The 20718-nt window shown below is 40.2% G+C and overlaps 1 protein-coding gene across 3 annotated transcripts in view; it reads left to right on the top strand.

The window, feature by feature from the left end:
- The window catches only part of ttc8 (tetratricopeptide repeat domain 8), a 68500-nt gene extending 49368 nt beyond the window's left edge, over positions 1-19132 (top strand). For all 3 annotated transcript variants that reach the window (XM_084096236.1, XM_084096237.1, XM_084096238.1), the window contains 4 exons: positions 7795-7969; positions 8589-8711; positions 14879-14962; positions 18900-19132. In XM_084096236.1, the coding sequence (XP_083952362.1) occupies positions 7795-7969; positions 8589-8711; positions 14879-14962; positions 18900-19016 (499 nt within the window). In that variant the 3' untranslated portion in view covers positions 19017-19132. The remainder of the gene's footprint in view (positions 1-7794; positions 7970-8588; positions 8712-14878; positions 14963-18899) is intronic.
- Positions 19133-20718: the final 1586 nt, after the last annotated feature.

Genomic DNA, 20718 nt, shown 5'->3' with positions numbered 1-20718 from the left:
TCCTTAAGGTCAAGTAGCACTTGAGACGCAATAAATTCATCTGGCTCATTCACATTGGCCCTGTGCATGAAATCTTCACACAGCACATGCTTGTGCCTTTCCCAGAACTGCAAGTGTTCCCCTCTAAGAACAAACATTAGCATGTTGGCGAATACCTCACGCAGTGCTGAGCCATAATGTCACATTTGCAGCCTCCTCCATAACAGAATCTACTTCTTAGTCATTGTCAACAATGCCATGCCCAATGCAAGCTGCCAGATAGGTGTCCATGACCACATCTGCAACTCGTCGGAGGTCTTTGAAGCATGTTGGCCTTGGCACGCGGTACAAAAGGATGCGGAGATAGAATAGTTCAGCAATGTGAGGGTTGAAGGCAATCATTGGAATTCGTCCAACGGTGTCAACCATGCGGTCATCGTGAGAACTCAGTCTTTTTTTACGCAATTGAAATTTCTTCTGTGTGTATGTGAAGAGTTGAAACACATCTGGGTACACAATGTGTCGCATGTGTGGATGAAGAGACATTGCTTCAAAAAAGGCGGTCAGTGTGGTGACAGGTGGCCCCGAGTCCAACAGGTTCTGGGCAGCGCCTTCATCATTGAACATGATGACCTGTTCATCCTCTAGATGAATTGCAAGCATCTTTACTGGTGGCTGTTTCTTCTGAATGGGGAAGTCGTATATGCGCCAGTATCCCTCAGATGCAGTGATGTAACGCCTTAACTCATAACGTGTCACCTCATCACGTCGTAGTATCTCACGGGTCTCATCATCAGGCACATCCAGTCTCACCATGCACTGATCAGGTCCCTTCTCCAAATATTTATACAGATATTTGACACTGGAGACAGCATACACAATTTCAACGTTAATATGCGCATTGTATCGGAGCAGGAGGTACGGATTGTATGGCACAACCCATGTATTATTGACAGGTACATTGACGCCACCTCTGATGGTCTTGATGATGGGAGAACCAGGTGCTCCTTCTGTTCGTCTTCGGTACAGTGGGTAGGAGTTGTCTGAAAAGCTTGTGTTCTGTCTCAATTGTTTGGGATAGTCTTTGGTGCACTTTTTGTCTACCATGCAGGGGCTGGCACTGTTCCATTGTCCACATGGACCGTGAATCATGTGTGATGTTACAATGCAATGTAGTTCCATATTTGTGTTTTTGTCAGGAATCTCTGCAGACACCACACGGTCAATATCGCTGGCGGTCCTGGGTTTGTCGCGGGCTACCATGAGCATGTGTATATGTGGAAGATGCCTCTTTTGTGTTTCCTTCACGATCACATATGCATCAATGTGTCCCAAGATGTCACGCTTGAGGAGGTCTGTGAGGAGTGCCACTTGAAGATGGTAACGGTAGAAGCATGTTGGTGTGATGCCTGCCAGCTCAGTGTGGTATCCTTGGGAACCCTGAGGCAGAAGAAGCACATATGACAATGGGTCATATGCTGGATGCATGGCGTCGATTGTCTGAAGCCTTCCTCCTCTGAGATGAAGAGTGACAGCCAGTTTCCCAAACTGCTGTGTAGTTGTTACTCCTGGAGCAATGACAGCCACGTCACTATTCAGTGATGGAAGATTCACAGTGCCACGATGAAGGTCATGACGTTGTGTGCGAGCTGTTAGGGCAATTTTCAGTTCATTGGCATTGTCATTTTGGGCCACATACTCAATGGCTGACTTAAACTGTTGCACATATGGATTGCACATGTGAATGGCCTCTTGCGTCCTCAGTAAAAAATCTTCATTCAGATCACTGTTTGAGGCATGGGCGCGACGGTTTTCCAGCTCATGAGCAGGATCGTGGAAATAGATCTGAGCAAAGAGTGGTGTGCGACCTTGTTCAGGAAGGGGACCGGCAATGTAATGATAAACTTTGCCTTGTATACGCACACCTGGGTTGAAGCCAGGCATAGCTACCTCTTTAATACCAATATCTGCCATTGCCAGCGCATTGTTGTATTGTTTTGCTTGCTTCACAAAACTTTGATCAAGGAAAAGGTCCTTAATAGCATCTGGAGGCTGTGGTGGGATTGAGCCAGGCTTGGGATTTGTGGCGTTATATGTAAGGTTAATCTTACCGGAGTTGCAGCAGAATCCTTTTCTCTCCTCTTTCCATACATAGGCACCACAATGTGAGCATGTAGGACATTCAAACAGTGAGGTCTTGCTCAGCATGTGCCTATAATCACCATGAAGTTCCTCTTGGAAGAAGTCTGTATTATCACATCGAGCAAGGTTGCGATGGTCTTTTCGTGCCTTTTCCAGACGGGTGAGACGCATCTTCTGATGGCACGTGGCATCCCTTGCTCGTCGTTCCTCTTGCTGCTGAGGGGTCTCCTTCTCTCTCAGAAGGTTGTGTCATTGACAGTCATGCATTTGGCAATCCGCTCATATCTCAGGTGTTTCCTTATCACTCATGTTAGCATGGTGAGCAGCGTCACTTGCCAGCCGAGCACGGCGTTCGTCCTCTTCCTCAGCTTCAGCCGAGCTTCTCGGGCTTCGACTGACTGAGCATTACGTGCATGACGCATTGCCTTGCATATCCTCTCTCTGTTGGTACGACTATCTTTCGTCATCTTAGCATCAGCAAAGGTGGTGTAACAGTAGGTCACAATCTGTTTACCTTCTACTGTCTACTTGATCTTTTGCAAGGTCTACAAAAGATCAGATGCCTTGGATATGGGCAGAAATGTGCTATGAATATAATTAATTTGGCTGCTGTTCATAACTAATAGTTCATTTGAATTATAATAATTTATGCACATCAATGCACAGCCACAGAGACGGAAGAGAGTGATCATGAACAATAAGGCTGCGTGGCGTGTGCGTGGCGTTTTCTATGTTTTTGCACACCAGAAACGTGTCTGACGCGGCGCTGCTGCTGCTAGGTGACGTACAGTGAGGGCTATCTCGGGATTTGGATCACCCTTGTTCGACATATGGGGAGAGAGTTGCGGAAGACCTATCATTCATGTTAAACATAAATATATAGCCTATTGATACAGCAAAGACTACGTCGGCAGTGTTGACGGCAAAATAGGCTACAGAATATTTCATTCTGTATTGACAGGTGCAATATTTGAATATCAATAATTAGTATTATTATTTTTTTTAAATTACAACTATATCTACATTTATGTCAAAACATCCAAATATCAAAATGTCATTTATTAGTATGTATTCGTGTCAAAATGACATCTAATCATATTTTTCTATTCTATTTTGCCCTTTTCTATTCTAAACGCTTCCAACACGCTTGCGTGTCGCGTGAAAAAAAATAGGCATCAGTTCTATTTCTAGCATGCACGCATTTTCGGCGAGACGTGCGTGTCACGCAGGCAGTGTGCAAGCTCTAACCTGTTAACATGGGAGCCGAAATAAAAACGGACACGCCAAGCCGGCCTAAAGTAACAGCTGATGGGGATTTGCCGTCACGGTCGGTAAGAGGATAGTTAACCTTGTTTAAGCCTGCATAGCCTAGAGCTATCCTGTTGAATAGGCAGGGCAACTATTTAACATATTAAAAACCACATAGTACTACAGTAATATATTAGCATTTACTACAAATGATGGCCGTGAAAGGTAAACAGTAAAGTGTGAAGGTAAACAGTAAAGTGTGAAGGTAAACAGTAAAGTGTGAAGGTAAACAGTAAAGTGTTCAGTGCAGGTAAACAGTAAAGTGTGAAGGTAAACAGTAAAGTGTGCAGGTAAACAGTAAAGTGTGCAGGTAAACAGTAAAGTGTGAAGGTAAACGGTAAAGTGTGAAGATAAACGGTAAAGTGTGAAGGTAAACGGTAAAGTGTGCAGGTAAACAGTAAAGTGTGGAGGTAAACAGTAAAGTGTGAAGGTAAACAGTAAAGTGTGAAGGTAAACAGTAAAGTGTTCAGTGAAGGTAAACAGTAAAGTGTGAAGGTAAACAGTAAAGTGTGAAGGTAAACGGTAAAGTGTGCAGGTAAACAGTAAAGTGTGGAGGTAAACAGTAAAGTGTGAAGATAAACAGTAAAGTGTTCAATGAAGGTAAACAGTAAAGTGTGAAGATAAACAGTAAAGTGTGAAGGTAAACGGTAAAGTGTGCAGGTAAACAGTAAAGTGTGGAGGTAAACAGTAAAGTGTGAAGGTAAACAGTAAAGTGTTGAGGTAAACAGTAAAGTGTGAAGGTAAACAGTAAAGTGTGCAGGTAAACAGTAAAGTGTGAAGGTAAACAGTAAAGTGTGAAGGCAAACAGTAAAGTGTTCAGTGAAGGTAAACAGTAAAGTGTAAAGGTAAACGGTAAAGTGTGAAGATAAACAGTAAAGTCTGAAGGTAAACAGTAAAGTGTTCAGGTAAACAGTAAAGTGTGAAGGTAAACAGTAAAGTGTGGAGGTAAACAGTAAAGTGTGGAGGTAAACAGTAAAGTGTGAAGGTAAACAGTAAAGTGTGAAGATAAACAGTAAAGTCTGAAGGTAAACAGTAAAGTGTGAAGATAAACAGTAAAGTGTGAAAGTAAACAGTAAAGTGTGAAGGTAAACAGTAAAGTGTGAAGATAAACAGTAAAGTGTGAAGGTAAACAGTAAAGTGTGAAGATAAACAGTAAAGTGTGCAGGTAAACAGTAAAGTGTGAAGATAAACAGTAAAGTGTGAAGATAAACAGTAAAGTGTGAAGATAAACAGTAAAGTGTGAAGATAAACAGTAAAGTGTGAAGGTAAACAGTAAAGTGTGAAGATAAACAGTAAAGTGTGCAGGTAAACAGTAAAGTGTGAAGATAAACAGTAAAGTGTGAAGGTAAACAGTAAAGTGTGAAGATAAACAGTAAAGTGTGCAGGTAAACAGTAAAGTGTGAAGATAAACAGTAAAGTGTGAAGATAAACAGTAAAGTGTGCAGGTAAACAGTAAAGTGTGAAGATAAACAGTAAAGTGTGCAGGTAAACAGTAAAGTGTGAAGGTAAACAGTAAAGTGTGCAGGTACAGTAAAGTGCGGAGGTAAACAGTAAAGTGTTCAGTGAAGGTAAACTGTAAAGTGTTCAGTGAAGGTAAACAGTAAAGTGTGAAGGTAAACAGTAAACTGTGAAGGTAAACAGTAAAGTTTTCAGTGAAGGTAAACAGTAAAGTGTGAAGTAAAGTGTGAAGGTAAACAGTAAAGTTTTCAGTGAAGGTAAACAGTAAAGTGTGAAGTAAAGTGTGAAGGTAAACAGTGTTCAGTGCAGGTAAACAGCAAAGTGTGAAGAAAAACAGTAAAGTGTGAAGATAAACAGTAAAGTGTGAGGGTAAACAGTAAAGTGTGAAGATAAACAGTAAAGTGTGAAGGTAAACAGTAAAGTGTTAAGATAAACAGTAAAGTGTGCAGGTAAACAATAAAGTGTGAAGGTAAACAGTAAAGTGTGAAGATAAACAGTAAAGTGTGCAGGTAAACAGTAAAGTGTGAAGGTAAACAGTAAAGTTTTCAGTGAAGGTAAACAGTAAAGTGTGAAGGTAAACAGTAAAGTTTTCAGTGAAGGTAAACAGTAAAGTGTGAAGGTAAACAGTAAAGTTTTCAGTGAAGGTAAACAGTAAAGTGTGAAGGTAAACAGTAAAGTGTGAAGGTAAACAGTAAAGTGTGAAGGTAAACAGTAAAGTGTGAAGGTAAACAGTAAAGTGTTCAGTTAAGGTAAACAGTAAAGTGTGAAGGTAAACAGTGTCCAGTGAAGGTAAACAGTAAAGTGTGAAGATAAACAGTAAAGTGTGAAGGTAAAGAGTAAAGTGTGAAGATAAACAGTAAAGTGTGCAGGTAAACAGTAAAGTGTGAAGGTAAACAGTAAAGTGTGAAGGTAAACAGTAAAGTGTGAAGATAAACAGTAAAGTGTGAAGGTAAAGAGTAAAGTGTGAAGATAAACAGTAAAGTGTGCAGGTAAACAGTAAAGTGTGAAGGTAAACAGTAAAGTGTGAAGGTAAACAGTAAAGTGTGAAGATAAACAGTAAAGTGTGAAGATAAACAGTAAAGTGTGAAGGTAAACAGTAAACAGTAAAGTGTGAAGATAAACAGTAAAGTGTGAAGGTAAACAGTAAACAGTAAAGTGTGAAGATAAACAGTAAAGTGTGAAGGTAAACAGTAAACAGTAAAGTGTGAAGATAAACAGTAAAGTGTGAAGATAAACAGTAAAGTGTGAAGGTAAACAGTAAAGTGTGAAGGTAAACAGTAAAGTGTGAAGATAAACAGTAAAGTGTGCAGGTAAACAGTAAAGTGTGAAGATAAACAGTAAAGTGTGCAGGTAAACAGTAAAGTGTGCAGGTAAACAGTAAAGTGTGAAGATAAACAGTAAAGTGTGAAGGTAAACAGTAAAGTGTGAAGATAAACAGTAAAGTGTGAAGGTAAACAGTAAAGTGTGAAGATAAACAGTAAAGTGTGCAGGTAAACAGTAAAGTGTGAAGGTAAACAGTAAAGTGTGAAGGTAAACAGTAAAGTGTGAAGATAAACAGTAAAGTGTGAAGTTAAACAGTAAAGTGTGAAGATAAACAGTAAAGTGTGCAGGTAAACAGTAAAGTGTGAAGATAAACAGTAAAGTGTGAAGATAAACAGTAAAGTGTGAAGGTAAACTGTAAAGTGTGAAGGTAAACTGTAAAGTGTGAAGGTAAACAGTAAAGTGTGAAGGTAAACAGTAAAGTGTGAAGGTAAACAGTAAAGTGTGAAGGTAAACAGTAAAGTGTGAAGGTAAACAGTAAAGTGTGAAGGTAAACAGTAAACAGTAAAGTGTGCAGGTAAACAATAACGTGTGAAGGTAAACAGTAAAGTGTGCAGGTAAACAGTAAGTGTTCAGTGAAGGTAAACAGTAAAGTGTGAAGATAAACAGTAAAGTGTGAAGGTAAACAGTAAAGTGTGAAGATAAACAGTAAAGTGTGAAGGTAAACAGTAAAGTGTGAAGATAAACAGTAAAGTGTGAAAGTAAACAGTAAAGTGTGAAGGTAAACAGTAAAGTGTGAAGATAAACAGTAAAGTGTGAAGGTAAACAGTAAAGTGTGAAGATAAACAGTAAAGTGTGCAGGTAAACAGTAAAGTGTGAAGATAAACAGTAAAGTGTGAAGGTAAACAGTAAAGTGTTCAGTGAAGGTAAACAGTAAAATGTGAAGATAAACAGTAAAGTGTGAAGATAAACAGTAAAGTGTGAAGGTAAACAGTAAAGTGTGAAGGTAAACAGTAAAGTGTGAAGATAAACAGTAAAGTGTGAAGGTAAACAGTAAAGTGTTCAGTGAAGGTAAACAGTAAAGTGTGAAGATAAACAGTAAAGTGTGAAGATAAACAGTAAAGTGTGAAGGTAAACAGTAAAGTGTGAAGGTAAACAGTAAAGTGTGAAGATAAACAGTAAAGTGTGAAGGTAAACAGTAAAGTGTTCAGTGAAGGTAAACAGTAAAGTGTGAAGATAAACAGTAAAGTGTGAAGATAAACAGTAAAGTGTGAAGATAAACAGTAAAGTGTGAAGGTAAACAGTAAAGTGTGAAGATAAACAGTAAAGTGTGAAGATAAACAGTAAAGTGTGAAGGTAAACAGTAAAGTGTGAAGGTAAACAGTAAAGTGTGAAGATAAACAGTAAAGTGTGCAGGTAAACAGTAAAGTGTGAAGATAAACAGTAAAGTGTGAAGGTAAACAGTAAAGTGTGAAGGTAAACAGTAAAGTGTGAAGGTAAACAGTAAACAGTAAAGTGTGCAGGTAAACAGTAAAGTGTGAAGGTAAACAGTAAAGTGTGCAGGTAAACAGTAAGTGTTCAGTGAAGGTAAACAGTAAAGTGTGAAGATAAACAGTAAAGTGTGAGCCTCTGTGTGGTTGTCTCCAGGCGTTTGCTGCAGATGGGGGTGTTTAACTGCCAGCTGTATAATAACCTGGGCTTGTGCTGCTTCTACGCCCAGCAGTACGACATGACGCTGTCCTCCTTCGAGCGAGCATTAGCCCTGGCGTCCAGCGACGAGGAGCAGGCCGATGTCTGGTACAATCTGGGACACGTTGCAGTGGTGAGCAGAAACACTCACACAGGCTTTAGGTCACGTGTGTGACAGTCTGCAGACGAGGAAGAGCCTGGCCGAAGCAATCCCTGTCCTGAGGACTGAGTGATCGCAGTTCTGACTTACTCTAACGTGTGATTTAGACACTTAGTAATTCATATCAAGTCAGGAGTTTAAGATCATTTCACTCAATGAAACCAAACATTTAATAGAGCATCAAAAGATAGGTATACTTCTACAAACAAAATATAATGACTTTGTATCTCTCTTTTATTGTACATTTTCTGAGATTGTCTATATCAGCTGGATTAGAAATGTGTGTTTGTAATAAAGTAGCATATTGATTGAAAAGCAGAAGCATTGGATACACTTTATTTGAAGGTGACGTAGTTCCATTGTTCTGAGTATATTGATTACCTACATGTACTTACTATAGAGTTACGGTTAGGGTTTGGTTTAGTTACTTGTAATTATGCACAATTTACTGTTATTACTAGACTAGTATGTATGTAGTAACTTGTAACTACGTCACCTGAAAATAAAGTGTTATTGAAACATTTGGATAATCTGATTCCACGAGCCAAGTTATTAATCATGTAAATGTTTGTCTTTTCTGTGTGTTGCGCAGGGCATTGGTGACTTGACTCTGGCTTACCAATGCTTCAAACTGGCCTTGGCTTTCAACAACAACCATGGAGAAGCTTACAATAACTTGGCTGTGTTAGAGCTACGGAAAGGCCGAATCGAGCAGGTCAGTTTAGTCTTCCCTAACCGTCTCATACACACATGTACACACACCAAGGTTATAATCATTAACGAAAACGAATGAAACAACGAAAACTAGGTGGGAAAAAACATTGTCGTTAACTGAAATAAAAATAAAAACTAGACATTACAAAAAAACGATAACTAACTAAAACTGTAATGTGTGTTTGGCAAAACTAACTAAAATAAAATAAAATTATAGAGTAAATGTCCTTAGTTTTCGTCTTTGTCAAGGTCTTTCATTTTTAAACGCTATTTCAAATCAAATCAAATCAAGTATATTTGTATAGCGCTTTTCACAATACAGATTGTATCAAAGCAGCTTCACAGTATTAAATTAAAATAAAATAATACAACAAAGTTTGTTTCTAGTGGAATTTATTGATTGATAGAATAAAATTAAATATCCCCAAAATATCCCCAACTGAGCAAGCCAAAGGCAACAGTGGCAAGGAACCGAAAAAACTCGATCAGGTGACCTAATGGTGTCCTAAAACTCCATCAGGTGACCTAATGGAGAAAAAAAAAAAAAACCTTGGGAGAACCCAGGCTCAGTCGGGGGCCAGTTCTCCTCTGGCATTTATGAACTAGAGGTCGGATTGTAGTTTGAACTGTGAGATTAACAATATTATATGAATGCCTGGCTGAAAAGATGCGTCTTTAATCTAGTTTTAAACTGGGAGAGCGAGTCCGAGCAACGAACAGTATCAGGAAGACTATTCCAGAGTTTCGGAGCCAAATGTGAAAATGCTCTCCCTCCTTTGGTTGATCTGGATATCCTAGGTATGACCAAAAGCCTCGAATTTATTGATCTTAAAGAGCGCGATGGATTATAGGGTGATAGAAGATCCGTTAAATAGACTGGAGCTAAGCCGTTTAGGGCTTTATAAGTCAGTAGCAATACCTTATAATTAATACGGAACTTTACAGGTAACCAATGTAGTGATGATAAAATCGGTGTTATATGATCATATTTTCTTGATCTAGTAAGAATTCTAGCGGCGGCATTTTGGACTAACTGTAGCTTGTTTATTGAGGATGCAGGACAACCGGCTAATAAAGCATTACAGTAATCTAGTCTCGAGGTCATGAATGCATGAACTAACTTTTCTGCATCAGAAACTGATAGCATATTACGTAGCTTAGAAATGTTTCTAAGGTGGAAAAAGGCTGTTTTTGTAACATACGAAATATGATTTTCAAAAGACAGGTTACAATCGAGTATAACACCCAGGTCTTTTACTGTAGAGGATAAAGTAACAGGACATCCTACTATGTTAAAGTTGTATTGTGAGAGGTTCTGTGGGCTGTTTTTTGAACCGATAAGTATTACCTCTGTCTTGTCTGGATTTAACAAAAGAAAATTACGTGTCATCCAATCTCTTATATCTTTAACACACTCTGTCAATTTGGATAATTTAGCGTTTTCATCCGGCCGTGATGAAATATAGATTTGAGTGTCATCAGCATAACAATGGAAACTAATTCCATGTTTCCTTATAATATTTCCAAGTGGCAGCATATATATTGAGAATAACAGAGGGCCTAACACAGATCCCTGCGGCACTCCATAGTTTACTGGAGTTATGATCGATTTTTCTCCATTTAAATAGACAAAATGATAGCGGTCAGATAAGTATGATCTAAACCAGCTTAATGCTTGTCCTTGAACACCAGTATAATTTTGTAGTCGATCTAAGAGTATTGTGTGATCTATAGTATCGAACGCAGCACTTAGATCAAGTAAAACTAGTATTGAGATACAGCCTTGGTCAGAAGCTAAGAGTAAATCATTTGTGATTTTAACGAGCGCAGTTTCAGTGCTGTGATGCGGCCTGAATCCTGACTGAAACTTTTCACCGATATCATTTTCTTGCAAGAAAGAGCCCAGTTGAGCGGACACAACTTTTTCTAGTATTTTAGACATAAAAGGTAGATTTGAAATGGGTCTGTAATTTGCTAGATTATTATGATCTAATTGTGGTTTCTTAATGAGTGGTTTTATAACTGCCAGTTTAAATGTTCTTGGAACATGACCTAAAGATAAAGATGAGTTAATAATATTGAGGAGAGGCTCTTCCACTACAGGTAACACTTCCTTCAGTAGTTTAGTTGGTATAGGATCTAATAAACATGTTGTTGTTTTAGATGAAGTGATAAGTTTATTTAACTCTTTTTGTTCTATAGTTGTAAAGCACTGTAATTGTTCTTGCGGGGGGAAAATTGAGGCTGAATTATAAGGCGCGATTGAGGATTGAACGTTTACAATTGTGGTTCTGATGTTTTCTATTTTCTCAGTGAAGAAGTTCATGAAATCATTACTACTAAACTGTAACGGGGTATTTTGTTCGGGTGACTTCTGTTTATTTGTTAGTCTAGCCACGGTGTTAAATAAAAACCTAGGATTGTTTTGGTTGTTTTCTATTAGTTTGCGGAGGTGCTCAGCCCTGGCCGCTTTTAGGGCCTTTTTATAACGTTTCCACGCGATTCTAAAGACCTCTAAATTAGTTTGTTTCCATTTGCGCTCTAAATTACGGGTTTCTCTCTTTAGAACATGCGTAGTATTGTTGTACCATGGTGCTTTAATTTTCTCTCTGACCTTTTTTAATTTAATGGGTGCAACAATATCCAATGTTCTAGAGAGAATGGTGCTCATAGTGCTAGTTAGTTCCTCTAGTTCATCTGTTTGTTTGGGTTCAGGCAGCAGCTGAGACAGATCGGATAAGCAATTTGAGAAATTATCTATGGTGGATGGAAGGATTGATCTGCCTGGTCGATAACGCGGCACCGCATGACATATTACAGCAGTACGTAATATGCAAGTTACCAAGCAATGGTCAGTGACATCATCAGTTTGTGGAATGATATCTATATCGGTTGGATCGGTTCCATAAGATATAATTAAATCGAGTGTGTGATTAAGACGATGAGTTGGTCCGGTGACGTTTTGCTTGACCCCAAAGGAATTTAATAAATCTGTAAACGCAGCCCCTAACGCATCATTTGAATTATCTACGTGTATGTTAAAATCTCCAACAATTAATGCTTTATATACATTGACCAATAGATCTGAGAGAAAGTCTGCAAACTCTTTCAGGAAATCAGCGTAAGGCCCAGGCGGTCTATATACGGTAGCCAAGGCTAGAGATAATAGGGATGTTTTTCTAACATCTAAGAGCGTAACATTTAGTACAAGTACTTCAAACGCAATAAACTTATAACCCGTTTTCTGAGTAACATTGAGAATATCTCTATAGATTGTTGCAACACCACCGCCACGACCAATCAGACGGGGCTCATGCTTATAGGAGTATCCAGATGGAGTAGACTCATTTAGACCGAAATAATCATTTGGTTTAAGCCAGGTTTCAGTAAGGCAAAGTACATCGAAGCTATTATCTGTGACTATTTCATTTACAATAACCGCCTTAGGTGTGAGTGATCTAATGTTTAGAAGACCTAGCTTTAGAAATTGTTTTTGTTCACTAATAGCAACATTTTCTGTTTTAATAACAATTAGATTTTTCCTAGATCCTGCAGTAGAATTATTATTTGATCTCACTAAACGAGGAATAGACACAGTTTCTATGCAATGTTCTACACTAGTATTTATATCATTTAAATTGGTGCAGGAGAGACTATGATTTGGACTTTTGGTTACTAGTCATTTAATGGTATTTAACATTTTGGAGATGTTATCCGACAGAAGATCCACTCCGAATCTGCTTGGGTGTAAGCCATCGGCACGGAAAAGCCTAGGACGCTCCCAAAACAGATTCCAATTATTTACAAAGAGCAGTTTCTGCTCATTGCACCATGACGTTAACCATTCATTTAGCGCGAATAATCTACTAAACTTGTCATGTCCTAGACGGTACGTGGGAAGTGGTCCTGACACAATGATCGTTGTTCCAGGCGATGTGCTGCGTACCGTATCGATCAGATTCCTGAAGTCTTTCTTCAGAACCTCTGTCTGGCGCACCCCTATTTAAAACACGCAGCTTATTCGTTCAGCTGTATTTCCTTCCCCTGCTCTCCCTCCATCTCTCTGTCACTCATGCGTCTCTCACATGCGCACGCGCGCACACACACACACACACACACACACACACAGCCCCTCCCTTCCGTGCACACCGCGTCTCCATGAGAATGAATGTTCGTTTGCCATTGAAAGAAAGTTCGCGAAAGGTTGGTATCTCTATCTCGTGAACACAATTACACATTAAAAAGTGGTATACAAATATTTTAAATTCTTAATATAATTTTGTCAGTGTGTTAATGTCGACCCGAGAAGCGATTGCGCCTTCTTTAGAAAGTTAACTAGTCGCAAGTTTGAGGTAAAATGCACTTTTTGGTTGTGGTTGTCGATGTCAAAACACTATATAAGCTGAGATTCAAATATTAAATAATGTTATGTAATTTTTTTTTACTTTTACACTTAATGTTTGCTGCTTCAATCCAGATGAGTAGGCTATTGACTGTATAGGGTAAATTTAGTATAGGGTGTGAAAATTGTAGCCTACAGCTGTGGTATTTGTATAGTGTGTGAATTCTGTATAGAAGATGTATAGATACTTTTTCTAACCTTTTTGAATCTTGGCCCTGACAAATAACCCAAATTACAAAAAAGACTAAAACTAACACTAAAACTAATAAAAACTAAACTAAAACTAAGCATTTTCAAAAAATAAAAACTAAACTAAACTAGCAAACCCACTTTAAAAACTAATTAAAACTAAACTGAATTTGAAAACAAAAAGTCAAAACGAAATGAAAATAAAAACTAATGAAAAATGCAAAACTATAATAACCCTGACACACACACACTACCACACACACACACACACTACCCCCCCCCACACACACACACACATACACACACACACTACCACACACACACACTACCCCCCCACACACACACACACTACCACCCCACACACACACACACTACCACACACACACACACACACTAAACCCCCACCCACACACACACACTACCCCCCCAGCCCACACACACACACACACACACACACACACACACACACTACCCCCCCCCCACACTACCCCCCCCCCACACACACACTACCCACCCAGCCACACACACACACACTACCACACACACACTACCCCCCCCCACACACACACACTACACACACACACACACTACCACACACACACACTAAACCCCACCCGACACACACACACACACACACACTACCCCCCACCCACACACACACACACACACACTACCCCCCCACCCACACACACACACACACACTACCCCCCCCACACACACACTCACTACCCCCCCCCACACTCACACTACCCCCCACCCACACACACACACACACACACTACCCCCCCACCCACCCACCCACACACCCACACACACACCCACACACACACACACACTACCCCCCCCCACACACACACACTACCCCCCCCCACACACACACACACACACACACACACCACACACACACCTACCCCCCACCCACACCACACACACACACACACTACCCCCCCACACACCCACCCACACACACACACACTCACTACCCCCCCACACACACACTCCCCCCACCCCACACACACACACACACTACCCCCCCCCCCACCCACCCACCCACACACCCACACACCCACACACACACCCACACACACACACACACACTACCCCCCCCCCCCCCCACACACACACACACACACACACACACACACACACACACTACCCCCCCACCCACCCACACACACACACACACTACCCCCCCACCCACCCACACACACACACATACACATACACACACTACCACACACACACACACTCGCCCTCCCCCGCATTTTTCTCAATTCCGACCCGTTATGAGAGTTATGGGAAAGTTGCCCTCCGCAATATGGCGGCGCAGTTGACGTACGATCCAGCAGCCAATAGTGCATCTATGTATTTATTATGTCTATGTGATTCTCCCCCACCCCACACAACTCTAGTGTATGATACATGAATAATGAGATTTAACGGCATAATACTTGTTGTTTCCTAATGTTTCTACACTTGTGCAATAATGAGGTAGATCCGAGTGAGTGAGACCAAGGGAAGACTTGTGTTGTATCAGGATTGAACAGCGCTGTAACTTGACTTGTGTGTTGTCCCAGGCGAAGGCTTTCCTACAGACGGCTGCTGCGTTGTCTCCTCACATGTACGAGCCACACTTTAACTTCGCCACACTCTCTGAGAAGGTATGACTCACGACTCTGATGTGTGTTACTCTGTGTGTGTTACTCTGATGCGTGTTACTGTGATGCGTGTTACTCTGGTGTGTGTTACTGTGATGTGTTACTCTGATGTGTGTTACTGTGATGTGTGTTACTCTGATGTGTGTTACTCTGATGTGTGTTACTGGGATGTGTGTTACTCTGATGTGTGTTACTCTGATGTGTGTTACTCTGTGTGTTACTCTGATGTGTGTTACTCTGATGTGTGTTTTCTCTGATGTGTGTTACTCTGATGTGTGTTACTCTGATGTGTGTTACTCTGATGTGTGTTACTCTGATGTGTTACTCTGATGTGTGTTACTCTGATGTGTGTTACTCTGATGTGTGTTACTCTGATGTGTGTTACTCTGTGTGTTACTCTGATGTGTGTTACTCTGATGTGTGTTACTCTGATGCGTGTTACTGTGATGTGTGTTACTCTGATGTGTGTTACTCTGATGTGTGTTACTCTGATGTGTTACTCTGATGTGTGTTACTGTGATGTGTGTTACTGTGATGTGTGTTACTCTGTGTGTTACTCTGATGTGTGTTACTCTGATGTGTGTTACTCTGTGTGTTACTCTGATGTGTGTTACTCTGATGTGTTACTCTGATGTGTGTTACTGTGATGTGTGTTACTCTGATGTGTGTTACTCTGTTGTGTGTTACTCTGATGCGTGTTACTCTGATGTGTTACTCTGATGTGTGTTACTGTGATGTGTGTTACTCTGATGCGTGTTACTGTGATGTGTGTTACTGTGATGTGTGTTACTCTGTGTGTTACTCTGATGTGTGTTACTCTGTGTGTTACTCTGATGTGTGTTACTGTGATGTGTGTTACTCTGATGCGTGTTACTGTGATGTGTGTTACTGTGATGTGTGTTACTCTGTGTGTTACTCTGATGTGTGTTACTCTGTGTGTTACTCTGATGTGTTACTCTGATGTGTGTTACTCATGTGTGTTACTGTGATGTGTGTTACTGTGATGTGTGTTACTCTGATGCGTGTTACTCTGATGCGTGTTACTCTGATGCGTGTTACTGTGATGTGTGTTACTCTGTGTGTTACTCTGATGTGTGTTACTCTGTGTGTTACTCTGATGTGTTACTCTGATGTGTGTTACTCATGTGTGTTACTGTGATGTGTGTTACTGTGATGTGTGTTACTCTGATGTGTGTTACTGTGATGCGTGTTACTGTGATGCGTGTTACTCTGATGCGTGTTACTCTGATGCGTGTTACTCTGATGCGTGTTACTCTGTTGTGTGTTACTCTGATGTGTTACTCTGATGCGTGTTACTCTGTTGTGTGTTACTCTGATGTGTGTTACTCTGATGTGTTACTCTGATGTGTGTTACTGTGATGTGTGTTACTCTGTGTGTTACTGTGATGTGTGTTACTCTGTGTTACTCTGTTGTGTGTTACTCTGATGCGTGTTACTGTGATGCGTGTTACTCTGATGTGTGTTACTGTGATGCGTGTTACTGTGATGCGTGTTACTCTGATGTGTGTTACTCTGATGTGTGTTACTCTGATGTGTGTTACTGTGATGTGTGTTACTCTGTGTGTTACTCTGATGTGTGTTACTCTGTTGTGTGTTACTCTGATGCGTGTTACTGTGATGTGTGTTACTGTGATGTGTGTTACTCTGATGTGTTACTCTGTTGTGTGTTACTCTGATGTGTGTTACTCTGATGTGTGTTACTCTGATGCGTGTTACTCTGATGCGTGTTACTCTGATGTGTGTTATTCTGATGCGTGTTACTCTGATGCGTGTTACTCTGATGCGTGTTACTCTGATGTGTGTTACTGTGATGCGTGTTCCTCTGATGCATGTTACTCTGATGCGTGTTCCTCTGATGCATGTTACTCTGATGCGTGTTACTCTGATGCGTGTTCCTCTGATGCGTGTTACTCTGATGTGTGTTACTGTGATGTGTGTTACTCTGATGTGTGTTACTCTGATGTGTGTTACTGTGATGTGTGTTACTCTGTGTGTTACTCTGATGTGTGTTCCTCTGATGCGTGTTACTCTGATGTGTGTTACTGTAATGTGTGTTACTCTGATGTGTGTTACTCTGATGTGTGTTACTGTGATGTGTGTTACTCTGTTGTGTGTTACTCTGATGCGTGTTACTGTGATGTGTGTTACTCTGATGTGTGTTACTCTGATGTGTTACTCTGATGCGTGTTACTCTGATGTGTGTTACTCTGATGTGTGTTACTCTGATGCGTGTTACTCTGATGCGTGTTACTCTGATGCGTGTTATTCTGATGCGTGTTACTCTGATGCGTGTTACTCTGATGCGTGTTACTCTGATGTGTGTTACTGTGATGCGTGTTCCTCTGATGCATGTTACTCTGATGCGTGTTCCTCTGATGCGTGTTACTCTGATGTGTGTTACTGTGATGTGTGTTACTCTGATGTGTGTTACTCTGATGTGTGTTACTCTGATGTGTGTTACTCTGTGTGTTACTCTGATGTGTGTTCCTCTGATGCGTGTTACTCTGATGTGTGTTACTGTAATGTGTGTTACTCTGATGTGTGTTACTCTGATGTGTGTTACTGTGATGTGTGTTACTCTGTGTGTTACTCTGATGTGTGTTACTCTGATGCGTGTTACTGTGATGTGTGTTACTCTGTGTGTTACTCTGATGTGTGTTACTCTGATGTGTGTTCCTCTGATGCGTGTTACTCTGATGTGTGTTACTGTGATGCGTGTTCCTCTGATGCATGTTACTCTGATGCGTGTTCCTCTGATGCGTGTTACTCTGATGTGTGTTACTGTGATGTGTGTTACTCTGATGTGTGTTACTCTGATGTGTGTTACTCTGATGTGTGTTACTCTGTGTGTTACTCTGATGTGTGTTCCTCTGATGCGTGTTACTCTGATGTGTGTTACTGTAATGTGTGTTACTCTGATGTGTGTTACTCTGATGTGTGTTACTGTGATGTGTGTTACTCTGTGTGTTACTCTGATGTGTGTTACTCTGATGCGTGTTACTGTGATGTGTGTTACTCTGTGTGTTACTCTGATGTGTGTTACTCTGATGTGTGTTCCTCTGATGCGTGTTACTCTGATGTGTGTTACTGTGATGTGTGTTACTCTGTGTGTTACTCTGATGTGTGTTACTCTGATGTGTGTTCCTCTGATGCGTGTTCCTCTGATGCGTGTTACTCTGATGTGTGTTACTGTGATGTGTGTTACTCTGTGTGTTACTCTGATGTGTGTTACTCTGATGTGTGTTACTCTGATGTGTGTTACTCTGATGTGTGTTACTGTGATGTGTGTTACTCTGTGTGTTACTCTGATGTGTGTTACTCTGTGTGTTCCTCTGATGCGTGTTACTCTGATGTGTGTTACTCTGATGCATGTTACTCTGATGCTTGTGCCTCTGATGCGTGTTCCTCTGATGCGTGTTACTCTGATGTGTGTTACTCTGATGTGTGTTACTGTGATGTGTTACTCTGATGTGTGTTACTCTGTGTGTTACTCTGATGTGTGTTACTCTGATGTGTGTTACTCTGATGCGTGTTACTCTGATGCGTGTTACTCTGTGTGTGTTACTCTGATGCGTGTTACTCTGATGTGTTACTCTGATGTGTTACTCTGTGTGTTACTCTGTGTGTGTTACTCTGTGTGTGTTACTCTGATGCGTGTTCCTCTGATGTGTGTTACTCTGATGTGTGTTACTCTGATGTGTGTTACTCTGTCATTGTTTTATGAGAATATGCCTTCTTTATTTTTTATTATCTTTAGCTATAATTAAGTATTACTAATTGAAACGACAAAAATATATTTATATTATATTTATATTATATTTATATTAATTATATTTACAATCCTAATTTACAATAGTTCAGAAGTGTATTTTCAGCTAAATAAATGTGAGTGTCTAATGCTGTTTGTTTGTTCCTGAAGGTTGGAGATCTCCAGAACAGTTACACGGCCGCTCAGAGATCTGAGGATGCGTTCCCTGAACATGTGGACACTCAGCAGATCTTGAAGAACCTCAGACTGCACTTCGCCACTCTATAGGAGGACTCAACTCTCATCTCAGCACATCAGTGTTGGGAGATCAAACAATGACTTGCACAGACTAGCATATATATGTATGTTTATCATTTAAAAAAAATAAAATGATTATAAAAATGTCATTGTTTTGTTAGTACTGCTCTGAAATGGCTCCACCTCGCTCCATCACACCAGCCTAACCGCTCAACACCTTGATTTACTGCTTCAGCTCATAATAATAATAGTTTATTTAAGGCCCGAGCACCGATGGTGAGATTATCACTCCATTAGTTATTCTCAGTAGCGGTTTTTGGCACATTCGAACCGGGCAATCACCCGGGGCGGCATTTTTGGGGGGGCGGCAAAACGATTACTTGGTCACCACCACCAAGGTGAATTGGTTTAGTCTTGACTTCTGGTCGTGACTCGTGAGTGACAGTTGGTATGGTGGGATCAGGGGAAATCTGTTGATTGTCGATGTCGAGTGCCAAATAAGAGATGGACAAGAAAGGTCAAAGCCATCAGGTGCCCAATTTAGAGACGAGCGAAAGATAAAGGTATGCAACTATGTTTTCTCTGTATGATTACGGTATCCATGTCATGAATGAAGGGGCAATATTAATTGGTGGGTATAACTCTTATTTGTTAGCCTTTTTGCTATGATTCTTGCTATGCTTAACAATAATTCGGTTTTAACTCAAACACGAGATCTAATGTCTCGCCCAGGGTGTAATTCAATGTAGAACCGCCACTGGTTATTCTACATCTAAATTAACTTTCCTTCATTCTAGTAGCCTACCACAGCAACCCCATCCCGCCCCACATCGGTCAACATGAAAAACTCCCTGATGTACATCCAAAAATTGATTGATCATTGATGATATTTTTGGATGTACATCAGGGAGTTTTTCATGATGTAGAATAACTAATGGAGTGATAACTTGATGATAGAAGTGCAATAATTCAAACGAATGTCCAATATAAATAAATATATATATATATATATATATATATATATATATATATATTAAATTATAATAATTAAATAAATTAAATGGGGGGGAAAAATATTTTATTCTTGCCGCCCTATAGGCGGCTGCCTAGTTTGCCTATAGGCACGCCGCGCGCCGGCCCTGCTTGCATGTTTATCACTATTAGCAGTGGTTTATGAAACTTTAAAGGGTTTCCTTTAAAATGACACCAAAATTGTGTATTTAGACCACTGTATGTGGGTATAGGAAGCTTTTCAATTTGGGTAGGCCAAATCCAGACGGAAATCCCTCAAAATGGTCTCAGAGTTTAAGAGGTTAAACATAGGCTACTCCTATAGCTAATCTACTGCCTAACGGTTTGCCAGTTGATAAAACTTTGGATTATATAATTAATAACAACATAAAATCACATCAGTGTAATGACAATGTTCTTTTCATGAAAACACTTCAATTAGCAGAATTATATTCGTATTGACAGAGATAAAGAAACAGTGGTGGCCACTATCGTAATGAACTGTCAATAGTGATAAGGTATAGCTAAGAGTGCTCCAGACCAACCATACGAACGAATGACTTACAGAAGGTATTCTTAACTAAGAATGTTTCGGGAAACACTTATTAACGTTAAGGTAAAGCCTGAGTTATAACTTAAGAATGATAGCGTAAAGAAGGTTTTCGGGAAATGCAGCCCAGCATATTATTTAAACATAAATATGAAACTAAATAAGCTTTTC

The sequence above is a fragment of the Abramis brama genome, assembly GCF_963993115.1.
Source record: "Abramis brama genome assembly, chromosome: 21".
Classification (NCBI taxonomy): Eukaryota; Metazoa; Chordata; class Actinopteri; order Cypriniformes; family Leuciscidae; genus Abramis; species Abramis brama.
The sequence above is the reverse complement of the archived record's forward strand: the minus strand, read 5'-3'. Positions and strand labels throughout refer to the sequence as shown.